Below are 18269 nucleotides of genomic sequence, written 5' to 3'. Positions count from 1 at the left end.
CATATATATGTATGTATCTATGTATGGATGGATGTATGCATGCATACATGCATGTATGCATGTATGAATGCATGTACATATGTAAATATCTTAGTACCTCAACTATTTCCCCTTTGCTAACAAGCTTTATCAACTAATGACTGGAGTGGCAATAGGTACTAGGAAGGGTCCTAATAATATGATACTATTCACTGGCCTTGTTGGAGTCCAAATTTTCTCCTAGTTTACAAGATTCAACCAAAACCTATATGATCTGTATCTGTACAAGTGTAGTAATGCCACCTCTTGCATTTTCAAACAGTTCAGTTCCTTCATTAATTCTGTCAACTTCTCACTACTCAAGCTCCACCATAGTCACCTCTATTTTCAACAAACCCACTCAATCCTACAACAACCTCACCTTATTCAACTCCATCTGCACTAAACATGTTATCTCCTATGTCCAATTGTGTGAGTGTGTGTGTGTGTGTGTGCATATGTATATATATTTGCCCACAGACATATATATGCATACACACATATACATTTATACACAGATACACTGAAACATACTTATACCCACATATAAACTCATATAAATATATTTATAATATTAATAATTTATTCTTTTACTTATTTTAGTTTTTGGATTATAGCCAAGCTGGGGCACCACCTTAAAGGGTTTTAGTAGAGCAAATTAAAGACTTACACACATATGGATAAGTTTGCTTCCCAGCCATGTGGTTCCAGGTTTAGTCCCACTATGTGGCACCTTTGGGCAAGTGTCTTCTACTATAGCCTCAGGTCAACCAAAACTTTATGAGTTGATTTGGTAGATAGAAACTGAAAGAAGCCCATCATATATATATATATATATATATATATATATATATATATATATATGATGGGCTTCTTTCAGTTTCCCTCTACCATATATATATATATATATATATATATATATATATATATATTATATATATATGATGGGCTTCTTTCAGTTTCCCTCTACCATATATATATATTATATATATATATATATATATATATATATGATGGGCTTCTTTCGGTTTCTATCTACCAAATCAACTCATAAAGTTTTGGTTGACCTGAGGTTATAGTAGAAGACACTTGCCCAAAGGTGCCACATAGTGGGACTAAACCTGGAACCACATGGCTGGGAAGCAAACTTATAACCACATTTGGTATTCAAGTGCCATTTTCTCCAGCTTGTTTAGTGCCTATGAGTTTATATGTGAATATTATGTAATATATATTATATTAAATAATATACATTATATAAAATTTATTATATAATATATATCAATACATATGTATGTGTACTTATAACTATATATTAATTGTACATTTCTAGACCTTGAATGCAGAAGATTTGAGAGGACTGAAAAGAAATGAAGCAAGCACACTCCAATTTATGTGCAATGTAAGTAAGCATGAAAGACAGTACAAATGTGCTGAGAGAAAAATTGAGTGCAGCAGGAATGAATCAGCTGTAGTGTATAAGAAAGAAGACTGCATTGGAATGGTCTTGTGATGTGTATGGTTGAGTAAAGGTGTATAAAAAGTGCTGATCACTTTATGGGGACGGAGGTTGCAAAGGAGGGAAAAGAAAAGGACATGAGACTGATCTCAGGACCTTGAACCTCACAGAGTTGATGACAAAGAACTAGGATGACTGATGATATGCAGTTCTTGTAAAGACACAACCATTTCAGCAAAACTAAATTCTGGTTCAGCTTCTTTGTGGTTTTTCTCACTGTCCAGCATCCTTGTTTTTAAAATATATATAATGTATAAATAAAGCCTGAAAGATTGCTTGGAGATACATGTGTATTTTATAGATATGCCTAGTTAAAGTATCATAAAAGCATGAAACTATTAGTTGCTCTTTCGGTTGTGTATTAAACTGATATTTATCTTTCACTGGATGGAATATTTTTTTTTGTTGATTGTAACTATATTGAATCTATAAACAATGTGTGTGTGTGTGTACTTACTTTTCCTTATTACCCAGAACCATTTCACTTGTTATCCACACTTCATCCATTAATACTGTCCTTTCTACCCACATTTTCATTGATAACACCACCACCCCATGAGTCAACATCTATCCTCCTAACAACCATATATCTTTCAACTGCCTCATGCACTACACCTGTCTCTCTCTTCCCCACCAACTCTTGCAACCTACCCAACATCATCCCTCTCTTCTCCTTCACTTGTCTACCGTTTCATCATTATTATTTTGCTGGTGAGCACTATTAGTCGTCTCCTATTCTCCACCCTCATATCTGTCTCCACTTGATCAATCTCTTTTCCAAAATGTGAGTAGTCAGCAAGAAACCAATCCTGCTCTACCCGCTTCTCTCATACTTTTACTCCTCATCTTCAAGCATAAAGTATCTTCCTCAGAGTCCATAGTCTTGCAAACTGCATGACAGCCTACTAGTGCTAATAGCATAAAAATGGCACTCAGTACATGCTGTTAAGTTGGCATCAGAAAGGGTATCCAATCATAGAAACTGGAACACAATGAAGTTCTTGGGCCTATCGGATTCTGTCAAACCATCCAATCTATGCCAGCATAGAACATGGATGTTAAACGATGATGATCATCATAATCATCATCATCATCATCATACATCTTACAAGCTAATACCTAATAAATTTCTAAAAAACTGACACTGCCAGCAAACTAAAACTTTGACCCAAATCCAGAGACAACAGAAACAATAAAACCACACAAAAGAACAAACCAAAATGGGCAATGTACAAACTACATAAAATACATAACAGTAATTTTATCTAAATAGAATTTCTTCATCAGTTACTCTATTGGAAATCATTATGGTATCAATACCAAGCAGTGTTATTCAATCCAACAGTGTCCAGTGTCAGAAAAATATTTAAATGCTGCCTGGGAAAAACAAAATACAAAGCATAAACTTGTGATAGAACAGAGAGCCCACAAGACATAGGGCATTATATAACTTTCCAAATCAAGAAATTCATAAAGAAAACATAAATATAAAAATGACATAGAAGTCAAAGGATTAATACTTAAAACTCACTTATGATTAACTCTTTAGCATTTAAATTGACCATATTTGGCCCAAATGTTCTATCTGTTTTATGTTCAAACCAGCCAAATCCAGCCTCTCAAACTTACCTTTCAATGTCATTGTAAAAAAAAAAATACTACAACATCATTGAAATCTTTAAAGTATCAGACAATGCAAGGTTAATTCAAAACAATCTGAATAAATAATCATTAAATTTGACAGAGTAATCTGAACACTAGTATCTTTTTCTATGGAGCCCAGTAGCCTGGAGGCGTTAGAGTTGACTATAGAGGCTTCCAATCCATCTAGATAAATTAGCAAAAAAATAAGTGCCTTAACATCTTCACAACCAAGCAAGGATTCCATTTTATCATCAATGATGTAAATCCGTAAACCATGTTTTACACCATCTACAGAATCTAGTGTTATATTAGCACGACCTTTGATTGGGAGCAGTTGCTTTATGCCATAAGGTGTGAATTTAGCATTGGTCAGGAGAAAGCTCACTGTCACAAATCATTCTCTTGAACTCATTAATGCTAATCAAAGTTTTACTACAGCCAGAATTGACTCATTTGAATATCTCCCTGTCATTGACAAAGATTTGCAGAATTCCAATGTCCCTTATCATATCTGAAGCTACAGATCTCACAAGTACACAACCAACATTATTGTTTATGTCGCAGTTGCTGGAATCTGAGTCGCTGTCATTTGAAGCATGATCTTTTATGAATGCTATCTCATGGATAGGCCATTTGTCATTGCAAACCTTAATCTTCACAAAGTGTCCTGTTTCCCCACAAACTATACATTTTTTGCCCTTTTCTGGACATGACTCACTTTGATAAACCTTTGCTTTCTCATATCTACATTTGTTACAGGTAACTCTCTTGTTATAGGTCACACAAGGAGTTTTAAAGGAATGCACAGGCACTGTTTGCAACACACTGGTTGCTCACTTGTCAGTTGTCTCCACAATACACCCCCGTCAAATGAACATCTTATAATCAGATCCTTCTTGTAGGGCTTTTTTTTCCAAAGGTGGGAGCATAAGGTTTGCATGGCAATGGCATCTCTGGCTGCACATTCTGGTTCATTCAACCTCTTCTACTGATATTATGATGGGTTTTTTTTTCTCCTTTTAACAAGATAGATGAATACCACCTCCATCCAAGCTTGTTTGATGTATCCTCCTCATTTCCTCTCACACACCCACTTCTACTCATGTCTTCCCTATATGTATTAACATGTATTGCAGATGTTCATACTGAACAACATCAACTGTATCTACTTCACAAATCTAGGAGAGTTTGCAAAGTTCACAGACTCCAAGTAAATATGTAAAATATATAATTTCCATGAAAAATTTAGTTTAATATCTGTGAATTTAGGTGGATCTAGGATAATCTTTTGCACAAACATGCTTTTCTCTTTTACCTCTTACAGACAATGGTATTCTCATAATATTCAGTTACACAGCTACTTTGAATGCAATAGAATTCCCAGAATAACAGGATGGGAAGTAAACTATACTGAATATATACTTTCCCTTAACCAGATGTGTTAGAAAAGAGACTGCAACAGGACAAACTGCATTTTTAGTCTTCCTCAGTAAAAAGAAAAGAAAAATATGTTACCAGCACTAAAGTATATGTCATTATGTACTCAAAGCCCTTCTAGATCTTTATGTCAGTTCTGTGTCAGAATGATTAATATGTTAGAGAATCTCCTTTTTCTACAGTCAACTGAATTAAATCTTTTTTGACAATGAGAAGCGAGCTTTAATAATTGAGATATTACTGAAATATAAAGCAGATATAAATCAATGTCATCATTTTAATATCTGTTTGCCAAGCTAGCTTGATTCTCTTGGTCTATAATTCAAAATTGCTCCAAGCATCTTATTACTACCATTACAATTGCAAGGTCTGATATAACTACTGTTTACCAACTTCTTTGGTCTAAGTTTCTATCTAAACTCACAATTTCATTTTCCATGCACTATCCATTAATATTGGTTTCAAATCTTAGCACAAAGCCAGCAATTTTAGGGGAGGGGTAAGTCAATTACATCTACCCCAATGTTCAACTGGTACTTATTTTATTGACCCCAAAAGGATGAAAGGCAAAGTTGACTTCAGTGAAATTTGAACTCAGAACATAAAGGCAGACAAAAAAACCACTAAGCTAACATGCTATCAATTCAGATAGCTCACCACTTTACCATCCATTAATATTAAATATCCATATTTCTGTAGTCATCATTTCTGAAAAAAGCAGTTAATGCCCATGATGTCAAGGTACTTTCTCATTTTTGTACAACTATTGGATCGTGCTTATTCCTCCAATTTGAACAGATCTTCAGGTACATTACTATATTCTTATACATATAGCTTAGGCATCTATTCAGAGGAAGTGATCAAGAAAATATCTTCCAATGGGAGCATAATAACATAGACTTCTTCAACAACAGCAAGACATAATTACTATACATTTCAAGGAAATAGTTTTATACCTGATCCTTCCTATACATGAACATCATGCAATTTAAACCTTTAAAATAACTATAGATAAAACTCATCACAAAGTCTGATTCTGGCACTTCATCAGTTGCAACAATAAGGGTTTCTTTGATTATATCTCAAGTATCATATGCATATCATCATCATCATCAAGATTCCTTAACTGATGCAGCCAGTTGTTAGGGTGCCACTCTAGATGCTTTCATAGTTAGCCATTGCCACTGGTCTCTATTCTCTGTTATGTGTAGCAGGTTCGCTGTGTTGTGACCTGTCTAGTCCTTGATGTTTTGGGATCAGAATTTTCTGTCTGATCAATCTCTTTTAGCCACCCTCAACAACTGTGCCCTGAAGAATGGTTTTAGACAGTGAGTTGTGGCAGAATACGTGACCATACCAAGCAAGCTTCCATCCTTTTACCTGCACAAGGAGTGGTTCTTGTCTGCATCTAAAATACATTTCTACTTCAAGAAAAAAACACTTTAGTCCTTATGAGCAGCTAAACAAAACTCAAGCAAAACTCACAATTGAAGTTTTACACATATACACAATATGAGGTTGTGCTGCTGCTATGTACATTAACATCCTAGATCAGTGTTTCTCATAGGGAAGAGGAAGCTGTAATGATTGAAAAGAGAGAGAACAAATCATTATGTTTTATAAAATTTAGGTAGATTCCAACTTCATTTAACCCTACAGATACTGGCCTGCTTGAGACTACCCATGGTTCTATGATACAAACTTCATCTAAATTAAAATCTTCTATCAATTTTTTTTTTTTTTTTTGATGGAAAGTTTCATATCTCAAACACCTGTTCAAGGACTACAGAGTTATTTTATTAAATGCTTTATCATTTTCAAATTAATTGAAATAAAGGCAGCATATTTCAATAGTAATATGGTTTTTGTCTTTTCATTAGTAAAGATGGAGAAAAGTGCCAAAATGTTTTACTTTTTTTTAAAAAATATTTTGGAATTTGTCTGTTTGAGAAATACTTTTTTAATTTTAAAAACATACCCTCTGATTGATTAGTGAAATCCACACACATATCCATAAAAATTATGGGCTCACAAATGTATCGTTTCCTATGACTGCCTCTTTTACCACTATTACAATGGCTTAACTAAACTAGCAATATGTACATCACAAACCCCTAGTCATCTCTACTGATCTTAACTTTGACCACTACTCCATATACACTAAATACTTTTCGCAATCCTCCCCACAAGAACTGGAATTTGTATATGTATATTATATAGCAATATTGATTTCAAATTTTGGCACAAGGCCAGCAATTTCGGGGGAGGGGCTAAGTCAATTACATTGACACCCCCTACCCCAGTACTCAACTGGTACTTATTTTATCAACCTCAAAAGGATGAAAGGCAAACTTGACCTCAGCGACATTTGAACTCAGAACATAAGGACAGATGAAATGCTGCTAAGCATTTTGCCCTGCATGCTAATGATTCTGCCAGCTCACCACCTTATATTTTAGTGTAATATTATAGATATATATTCATTTGTGGTTTGCTTTATTTCACAAATAATTGTAAAATGTCTTCCACATCCAAAGGATTCAGGTAACATTCCCAAAAGATCTGGTACCTACTCACAACAATCGGGTGAATTAAACCACATAGAGTTAAGTTTACTGCCCAAATACCCAGTTAATGTTTGAAGTGGATTTAACATTTGAGCAAGCAGTGCAATACTGTATACACTTAGCCATTTTACTTTGATTCTATTAATATGAAAAACAATGACAAAACTTTTTTTTTTTACTTTCATTTCATTTGGTTCATTTATTAATGATTAATTTCAGTTGCTCCTTGCACTGAATTTTTTCTTCTTGTAACATTTTTACCTGTAACTAAATGCTAAAATATTAAATAGGTAACAACTATTTATTTTGGATATATTTATGAAATCTGAGTGAAATTTTATCAATATAGTAAAAAAAAATGAAAAGATGACAATGATTAGAGAAGTGATGATAGTTATCATGGAGAGTGATTAAGAAATAGAAAAAATCCAAAGAAAGGGAAAAAATCCATTTCAGTAATTTTCAAAAAAAAAAATTTATAATAATATAAAGAAAAATGAAAATTGGGTTAAGAAAATAATACACTATATTTATGAATAAAGACTGCACAGACTCAAGATTTAAACACATCTGATCATAACCTTTGAACAAATATTAAAATCAATAGACATTAAAATTTTAGCTACTTATTGATTGCCTCTAACACTTTATTTTCTTCTTAGGTGAAGTTAATCCTCAAATTTATTAGATAATATAATCATATCAGAAAATAGATTATAGATAACTAAAAAAAATAAATTATCAAATTATTGAGAAAGAATCGGAATTTATAAATAATCAAAATATTTAATGTTTCCATTTGGGTGGGGATGGGGGCCCATAATTAGTCAGATAAATTAAGAAAAACAGAACTTATGGATCCATGCTACCATCCTAGTCTGGGCAGGATGGTTGGAATATGCTAGAGCTTACAATCTGAATTACAATTTGAATTATTTGTAGTATTTAGATAAACCCATTCATGTTCTGAATTAAAAGTTCACAAAAGTCAAATTTGCCTATCGTTCTTCTAGACTAAATTATATATGTACCAATTAAGGAATGGATCCTATAAGATTAGTGGCCTTGTGCCAAATCTGGAAATTATTATTTTGTTAATACAAATATTTACAAAATTATCCATGGATATCTTATTTCAAATAAATGATTATAATGGAAATATTCAAATATTCATTAGTCTAGGTTCAATATAAGAAAAATATGAATTAAATGACAAATTAGGTCTTATGGATTTAATATCTGATTTGTGTTAGAGAATTTTTTAGAGCACAATGATAAAATAGAATTGTTACAAATGAGTAATTAAACAGAATGGTTAATAAATATTTGCCATGATTTTTTTCAAAACATATTTTCTAGATAAAATGTTCAATGGTTTATTATATTTGAGATGTTGTCAGGATGATTAATAGTTTTAGCAATCACTCATTTTCTATTATGGCTAAGGTTCTTTTCTCTATACACTTCATAGATCATGTATCATTACATCTCTGAATGCCTAAATATTTGGTTCCAATTCCTTAAACTAAATTCTCATAAGATTTTTCTTCATTTATCTTTACATCAGTTAATCTCACTTCTTTATAAACATTCACACCTCATGTTTCCTTATTCTTACTGTTCATTGACATTCAATGACCATATTCACACCACAGCCATAATCTTGTATACTGCACATGATACTGAACATATTCAAGTCATTTAAATCATTTAAGTGGTTAGATCTTTGCCAATTGTGTTGTAGTTACCCATGACACCAAATGTACTTAATATCTGACATCATCAAATCTCTTGCTAACTTTTACATTAGTTTCCTTTTATTCATATCCTTTCAACCCCATAAATCTATATTTATGAGAAGCAAATATATTAGATTATTCCCAAGTTGGACATTTTTCCATAGTCACAAACTTATTCCATTATAGTTCCTGTCTGTCTTTCTAATCCAATAGAGACAATTATTGAGAAACATTATCTAAAACATTTTGAGTTTCTGACTCTCATCAAGGACTACAACTCCTGTTCCATAAAACATTCCTTTTTTTCTATTTCATCAGTAAATATTTAGAAGATGATATTAATTTATATTGTCCCACTGAGTCAAATCTAGATGACTGTCATTTTCTAGCAAGGATAAAATGGATGTTTCAGCAAATTTAGATTTTTGTACATGAATTAATAGAGCTATTGCTCTTATAACTGGAGGTTTCTTAATGTTAAGCACTCAACTGTGAAGTAATGGTAATAATACATTTTACAGTCAGATAGGTTGAAGCAAGTAATGTCTAACTTTACCCAGAACCTTAATATCAAAACCAATATGCTCCAATAGTTTTAATACTATTCATTTTAGACAGGGTTTGAGAAAGTATAATTATTTATCAGTTTCTGATAATTTGGTGTTTATTTCTTTTTCAGATTTAGAATTATATTTATGCTTCCTGAGTCTATAATACATTCCACAATTTAATATTTTGCATAAGATATTGTGTCATGGGTTTTTAACTTAATAGCTATTAAACCTTGCACATCAATTGGTGAATCAATCACTCATAAAAAAAGCATTAAAAAAAAAACAGGAAAGCAACCAAACCCACGAATCCTGTCAAGCTACATTTTCATGTATTATCATTCCTTTTAAAATTGAACATAACAATCCACTAATTCAATACCCTCCCAAAATACTAAACGTTACAGATTTTTTCTAATTACAATTATAAAATCTACAGATATTTTTGTTTAGTTTCCTTTAAAATGTAGTACTTAATTTAAAATTAGTCTGTCTACAATTGCAATCTATAAAAAGAGTAGAAATATTTTTATAGATGCATCAACACTTGGCACTTTAATTTTTACATACTTCACCCAAGTGTGTGAAAATATTTTCCATTCTATACCTAGAAGTAGTAAGCACTAATTATGGAAAAATAAACATTGAAAAATATGGTTCAAAATATGAAAAACATTGACAATAGCTATTAAGCTGATTCATTCAACTTCAAAATTCTAAAATAAACCTTTCTTTGTATTGATTCAGAACACTATATTCTAAACTTAAAATAACTAGCTTTTTCTGGCTTGCACTGCTGACATGAATGCACAGTTGGAATGGTTGAAAGAACTGTGTTAGCATACTACAGCCAATTCATCATTTTCCATATCCCTTCTCTTTACCATCATAATCAAAGACAATTTCAAATGTAAGTATAAATAAATTTTTAAGTAAACAATTATAACGGTTACAAGATTGAAACAGACTGTTGAAGTTCATGTAATATTAGTCAACTTTCATTCACAAATCTCAAGATATCCCCTAATTTAAAACATTTTAGAAAATTCTTGAGGTGTATTTTAGGATATTCCAATTCCATTCAACTTACAAGTAGTGAATGAACGAACTGAAATCTTAATAACACACCAAATATTTTTCCTTCTCTAGAAATCAATACCGCACCAAATATCTGATGTGCTCAAATATTCATAGCAAATTCCTTATTGAAAAATATGTAGAAAAATAATAGTTTATTAGTTTTCAGAAAGTACTTTATCCAAATTTTAATATATATATATATATATATCCCCAGAACTGGAAACTAAATGATAAACGATAAAACTATTAAATATAATTATAGCGTCACAAAAAGACAAAAAAATTATAGTAGGCAGTATTAAATTACTACAAAGACACAAAATGAGTTCATAATTTTCCAATACATTTCAAAGATTACAAGAAATATTTTAATGAATGACAACTCAAAAACACATCTATCATTTATAAATCACGAGTAAGTACAAATATAAACACGTAAATTTAAGAAACTTATTACGAGAAAAGAACTGAAACCGTTTGTTCGTTATCACCATAAAACTGAGAAATGCGTAACGACGACAAGATTTGCAATTCAAGGGCAATAATAGTGTAATTTGTTTTACAGAGTTATTTCCCTTCTATAGTATTTTTGGCCTATTTAAATTCTTTGCAATTGACAACGAGCAATATTTTCATACTTAATTCATTAGTAATAAATAGTTTAAAGAATATGAAATTATCTAAATTTAGAAGCTTTCCTAAGCAAATTAATCTGATTGCCTACAGTTTCTATTTGCAGATTCAACAATGCTTTAATACATATTAAAAATTTATCAGTTATTTTTTTTTTATGAAAATTTGTGAAATATTGAATAAATAAATAAGTAGGTTATATATTTCAAGCATCTGTTTTTTTTTTCAGTGGTAATAAAAAAAAACTTAAAACTAAACATATCTAGAAATTTAGATAGCAAGATTGTAGACAACTAGAAACTATGACCACAGTCACTAAAGAAGCTTTCATTACAACTGAAACAAGAGAGAAAGATTTTAAGGGCTCTTTGAAATACTCTAAAATGAAGTCAGTGAGAAACATCGTCATCATCAACATTGGAAAATTTACACCATCAAAGTGGAGTGCTGGTCGTAAACAATTTATATAGGAAAACAACAAAATCAGAATTTACACATAAATATGTCAGCAAAATGCATAATTATTGCTTAAAATAACTTTCAAAATTTGACAAACATATTTATATAACATCAAAACTATTTCTAGGAGAGTTAGTCAAATAAAGATATGACAGTATGGTTATAGTGATTACTATCATATTGTTACTTTTATCATAATAATTATACTGAAATGTTATTCTAAGCATACAACTTTTATTTCCTATAATTAAATGTATACTGATTTTAGAAAGTTGAAAATTGAAATTGATCACAAGATAAATTTAACTCCAAAGAGTTATTATGTCAACAAGATACCATAAAGTAAAAGTATCTAGTTGAATTCTTACTGCAAAATTCACCACACTATACAAATTGACAAATTACATAAGACATCTAAAAACTGGCTTTGTGTTTTATCATAAGCAATCTTTGCAAACTGAGTAGTTGCTGCAAATAACACAGAACCACTCATTACTTTATGATGTACAGTTTGATATCTCACCACAACAATGACTGGCATTTTTACTATTAATATGTTCCAGCAGATTCAAATGTGAATGTGTTGTGTTTTGTCAAGGAGGACAACTTATCCTTTAAGGCAATTAGGATAAGGGGACTCTAAACACCAGTGTTTCAACATCGCTGTGTCATCAGCCAAATGATTGTAAGATAGTATTCTTCATGCTCAGAATTGCTAAATCATGGAAAAACTACCTGCATCAGTAGTTGGTTGTTGGGACACTAGTCTTCGAAACTTTCATGCTTTCTGAAATTCACCAACAGTGAATCTGATTCCCCCTCTTTTGTGTGTGTGTGTGTTTTAATAACTCATTCACTGTTCCCTCCCTGTGCATTATTTTATGTCGTGTTTATGCACTTTTGGCTACTTTTCTGATAAATTGTAATGCACCTGAGCACTGTATACAATCATTTCATCATGTATAAAAACACATTAGACTAATGAATTTAACAAGAGATTGTGGCTCTTGTTTATAACTTCAGGATACAAATTATTTGCTGAAGTATGCTGACCAATAATAAAGGCACAGTGAACAATTTGATATCTCCTTATCCTGAATTTCATATTCCAAAGTCAATAAAATATGTACCAGTAATACACTGAGGGTTATTCAACTGAATCTGTTCATTCCTTTCAAAAACTGACATTATGCATATTCAAATATGTTTACTATTATAGATTCCTTATTTATTATTTGAGGTTTATTACATCTCAGAACATAAGTTCTATTACATACTTTATAAAATTCACTTTTTATATATACACGAAACATATTTGCAATCAGATTAACAAAATTTCTTTGCATGAATTTACCATGAATTTTCATCATTATGCAATTTTTAATGTCACCAAGATATTTACCAATAATGTTTATTGATCAATCATTTTATATTAGGAACCTTTACACATAGATTACAGACATTATTTCCCAAACACCTAAAATGTAAGTAATTGATACTAATTCACTCAATACATTCCTTACTGCTGCTTCTTCAATATTCCCTACTTCTCATCATCTCAATACATTTCAAACTTTCAGAAAAATGAGGATGTTTTTTTTTGTTTTTTTTTTCTTCTTTTGTTTTGTTTTTTTTAACTACTGATTTATCAAAATTTTTTTCATTTTTCTATTTTATCCTGCAGTTAATTTTCCTTCTATATATATTTTTCTTTGCTCATTAATCACTATGTCTAGCTCCTTATGTCACTATCACACATACTGACAACCTGACAGAAGTGTTATTTCCAACCGTAATGAACTCAATTGTTGCCTTTCCAAAATAGCGTGACATGTTTACAAACTCCTTTTTCAAGTAAGGAATAGATTATAGCTAAGTTAAACCCCAAATTCATTAAATGATATCTCACACATATTTAACTTTATTTTATCTTTATTATACACTCATTTCCAATTCCCATGCATATTTTTCAGACATTTTTATATTTTCTGAGAGAAATTATTATTTGAGTAATAAAATTTGACTATATTTGCATTTGTATGCTCTTTTTGTTTTTGTTTCCTTTTTTAAAGTTGCACAGTATTTTAATCAGTATTGTCTCCGACTATCATTAAAACAATACCATAGTAGATTAGAACACCTTCTATAACATTAACATAGTGGATAAAATAATTAAAACTCAATTATAAACTTTGAAATACATGGCAGTAATCCTAACTCTACATTCCAAATGTACAAAAAACATGCCACCTGAAGATTATGTGATTATACTTATCAAAATCTAGTGTCACACAAAATGCTTAAATGAAGTTAATAGCGCAATAAGTCTTTAATACTGTTTTCTACTATTTTTTTTCCATACTTGTAGGAATGGTTTTCTGAAAACTGCTTCTCTCAAATCATCTTTACCACAGTCACCTATTTTATTTAATTTTGTCTTGGTTGTCTTCAGCTACAAAATTAGAAGCGTTCTCCTTCTATATATTTAACACATCAAGAACAACAGTTGTCCATCTTATATACAACAACTGACACTGACTGAAATGTAAGTGCAGCTCAACACTAATCAATACTTAATCAGCACTGATTTTAACATAAGAGCAGTCCAACATTAACCAATAATTAGCCAACATGAAGATAACCAATACCTAACTTTTACTGATTAGATCTAGATAGTTCATACAATGACTTACAAAGGTGCATTATAACACTTAATACACCTAACACACCCACATCTCTAATTTGGGCTATAACTGAATTCTTATCTATTTTCTACACACACACACACACATGCAGACTAAGCATAGAAATATCTTGCTAGCTACTGGTATATTGTGGTCCCAACTAATGATAAGCAATTTAATTGCAGCTATTTAATTTTAGATCCTTTGAATGAAACCAGAGGAAAAGGGGTAATTCAACAACAAATGAACTTTTAGACTTTGGACTTCAAAAATAAGAGGATAAAAAAAAAATAGAATGTAGTGATAAATCCATTCTTCAGCTGTTAAATTTGCTAGCTGCATAGAATTTTGTCAACTTATTTATGGCCCAATCAGCTTTCAAAAGTCAAACCAAATTTTTTTCATCATCCATCATAATACTGAACACAAAGATTACACCAAACATCAAGTATTAAATAAGCTGTCTTATATGTATGATGTATGCATTCATAAATAAAGGTATTTAAACTAACCTTATCAGTAGATGTTTTATCAATTATATATGTAGCTGCTGCTATAAGGCTGACTACTAAGAACATCTTATTATTTGTAACCGATAAAAATTTTTCTCTGAAAATAAGATATATGCATGTTTCTTAGGAAGCAATATATTTTTAAAAATAAAAAAATAACAATATAATAAATGATAAAATAAAACAATGAACAGTCTAGACCAATGATTCCCCAAGGGATCCTACTATTCAGTTAGGAATTATGAAAGCCTCAAAAGAGGTACTGGTAGGCAAAAGCATGGTATAGGACATTGGAAGGCAAGTGGTAGTGAGGGAGGAATGGAGCAGAGAATACACATTCATAGTTGCTTGTAAAACTGTCACCTGCACTAACAGTGATAGTATGATCTTATTTAAAGAATAGTATAAAAAAGATTATATTGATGATGATATAATTTTTTATAGATATAACCGTGGCAAAAGCAAAGAAGAAATGCCAGCAGAAAAGTATTGAATATTTAAAGATATAGTTTTATTCCATTACCAAAATCTATTACCAATTTGTCTGATTTGTCAAAAAGTGTTTTCCAATATGAAACCTTCAAGATTAAAAAAGCACTTGAAGAAATTCATCCAATAAGACAAATAATGATTTATTTTAATTTTAAAGTATTTTGAAACCGGTTTGCAAATGGTTAAAATTGCCTAATATGTTTTCATCAACATTAATGCAAGAAAATTATCGTTTATGTACCTCTTACATAATATCACTATTGATTGCCAAATCCAGAAAACCACAAAGAATCAATCCTTGCAGTTGCTAGTGGGGTTCTATATACTTACGCTGTACAAGCCAGTGCCTGACATAATCAATGAAATACCTTGGAACAAATACTACAAAAATATGAAAAATTGATGAACTGGGCAAAAATGTTGAAGATACATTATGCAATTGTTTTGAGGACTGCCTGAATTTTGTTACAACTGAATCAAATATAAATAAATTAAACTTTATTACATTCTGATTATGAAAGGAGAGAAAACAACTCAGGTGTTATTAGCCAGATATTTGAAAATAGATACTAAAAGAAGGTCAGCAATTTTTGTTCCTTTAAAGTTTTAAATTATAAATATGCATCAGCTCTGTTGCAATGAATTAATTTTATATTTACATGAGAATAATAAATCTGCTTTTTAATACTGCACTCTATTACCAACAAATATCTTTAGAAATACATATATAAATATTTTGAGTAGAACTTCGTAAGGATAAAATATGCACTCTTACGAGGTATTAATTTAAAGAAACCTTATGTTTTTACATCGATACACTAAATCAACAAAATAGCACTCTAAAACACTCAACAGTACCTGATACCTTACTACTTGACCAGATTATACACAAGATACCATCTTTGGACAGAGACCAACTATAACCTTAAGCCAATGAACTTTTTTCCTGAAAATATTTTACCACAAAGTTCATGCATACAATGACTTTAAAATCTGAAACTATTATGTTAAAAACAAAACAGGAAACATTTGATCAGTTTTGATGAATTTATATTAATAAAAACAATTTATAGTAATAGATAAAGAACTCACAGAGAAAACTCAAAGATTACCAAATATGTTCAGAAACTGAATTATCACAATTAAACAGAGATATGTGCCAAGTAACCTAAGTGGAAGGAACATGTAGAAAAGGAAGACTGAGAAAAGCATAGGTAGAACTGTGAAGATTGATCTCAAGAAGATGGACTTCGTGAAGGAGATAAAGAACACAAGTGGCAAGATGCTGTGTTGGAGAAGAACTGTCCAACCCAAGCAAGTATTAAGAAAAAAATGGATGTAAGGTAATAAATATATATATATAAATATATATGTAGTAATTTACCTTTCTGATTCAGTGAAATGTTGTTGACCAGTTACTCTTTTAAACAGCTGATGATAAGCAGTTTTGTGTTCTAAATACACAAGATCCATTATTTTTACAGATATCATATGAAGAATTTTTATATCTAAATCTGGAAATTCAAAACCTTATGAATAAAAGAAAAAAGTGTAAAAAAATCTTAGTATTTATAATAACTTCAGATTACAAGAAAAAATAAATTGTAATATATAATGTGAATAGCATTAAAAAATGACTTACATTCTAATATTCTTTTCTATATTGTTAATAGTTTATTTAACAATAGTTATGACAACTTGTATTCTCTGACACAGTCTTGCATTGATAAATGCCTTGTGAGTGAAATTTGGCAGTGAAAACTGTGCAAAACCTCATTATATGGGTATGTATATGTGTGTGCATGTGTGCCTGTGTATGGATTGTGCATATTCATGGTATTATATTTGTTCCGCACTAGTTGCAAAGACACTTCTTTATCACTTTTGTCAGAAATGCAATGGACCAGTGATTAGTTCATTTGGAAAAATGTAACCAACAATGCCATTGCACACCAAATGAGATATAACCTATGTAGATAAATATATAAGTAAATACAATAAGATTTATTTATCAAACAACAAGAGCTGGGTTACAGTGATAAATTCTCAGGAGAAAAGGGAGGAAGAAAATGACTCATGAGCTGCATGGTAACTAACAATACATTAGGGTGGCCTATTATTTTTTCTTCTTTTTCTTTATGCATCGGTCTAGGTCTAGATACTTCCAGCAAATTAGATGCCACAAAAGGGTGTTGAAGGGTCAGATAGTGGCATTATATTGGACATTAGGTTAAATGTACAATCTACATAGAACCACAAGGACTTTATAATTAATGATTTCAAATTTTGGCATAAGGCCAGTAAGTTCAAGGGAGGGGGTTAAGTCAATTACATCAACCCCAGTATTCAACTGATACTAACTTTAGCAAACCCAAAAGGATGAAGAGCTAAGTTGACTTTAGTAGAAGTTGAATTCAGAACATTAAAACAGATGAAATGGTGTCCAGTGTGTTAATGAGCCTGCCAGCTTGCCGACTTGGTAATTAATAACTACAGATACAACACAGCACTGATGACTGGATATAAGTAGACACAAATTGCTGACTTTTCAATTGGTTGTCTACTAGAATGTAAATTACTATATTTTAAATAAATACTGTGATACATACTGAATATAACTCACCTAAGATTTCCAAGATGATTTCTAAAGATGTTACTGGGGATGCAGTGGAGACTTCATAATTTAATGTTTTAAGAACACGTATTTCAGATTGTAAAATACTTTCTGTACTGTAATTCAGGTCAAATTCTGATAAGAAGTTCCTAATTTGTGAATTTATTATGACCTAAGGTAACAATAATCATATATGTAGATTTATTTCATAACAGATACCAATAGAAACATTATTACATAACACTGTGTAACATGATTTTTGTCCCTGGGTAGCAACTGTTATTTCCTATTTGCATACCCCCTAGAAAGAATGAAAAATG

The 18269-nt window shown here is 30.9% G+C and overlaps 1 protein-coding gene across 2 annotated transcripts in view; it reads right to left on the bottom strand.

Moving 5' to 3' along the window:
• Positions 1-18269, bottom strand: part of LOC118762536 (cyclin N-terminal domain-containing protein 1-like) — an 88690-nt gene that overhangs the window by 42730 nt on the left and 27691 nt on the right. For both annotated transcript variants that reach the window (XM_036501216.1, XM_036501217.1), the window contains exons 5-7: positions 17959-18121; positions 16720-16864; positions 14844-14940 (exon numbers count right to left, since the gene is read on the bottom strand). In XM_036501216.1, the coding sequence (XP_036357109.1) occupies positions 14844-14940; positions 16720-16864; positions 17959-18121 (405 nt within the window). The remainder of the gene's footprint in view (positions 1-14843; positions 14941-16719; positions 16865-17958; positions 18122-18269) is intronic.

This window comes from Octopus sinensis, linkage group LG3 (assembly GCF_006345805.1).
Source record: "Octopus sinensis linkage group LG3, ASM634580v1, whole genome shotgun sequence".
NCBI lineage: Eukaryota > Metazoa > Mollusca > Cephalopoda > Octopoda > Octopodidae > Octopus > Octopus sinensis.
Note: the sequence above shows the minus strand (reverse complement) of the source record. Positions and strands in the feature narration are given on the sequence as shown.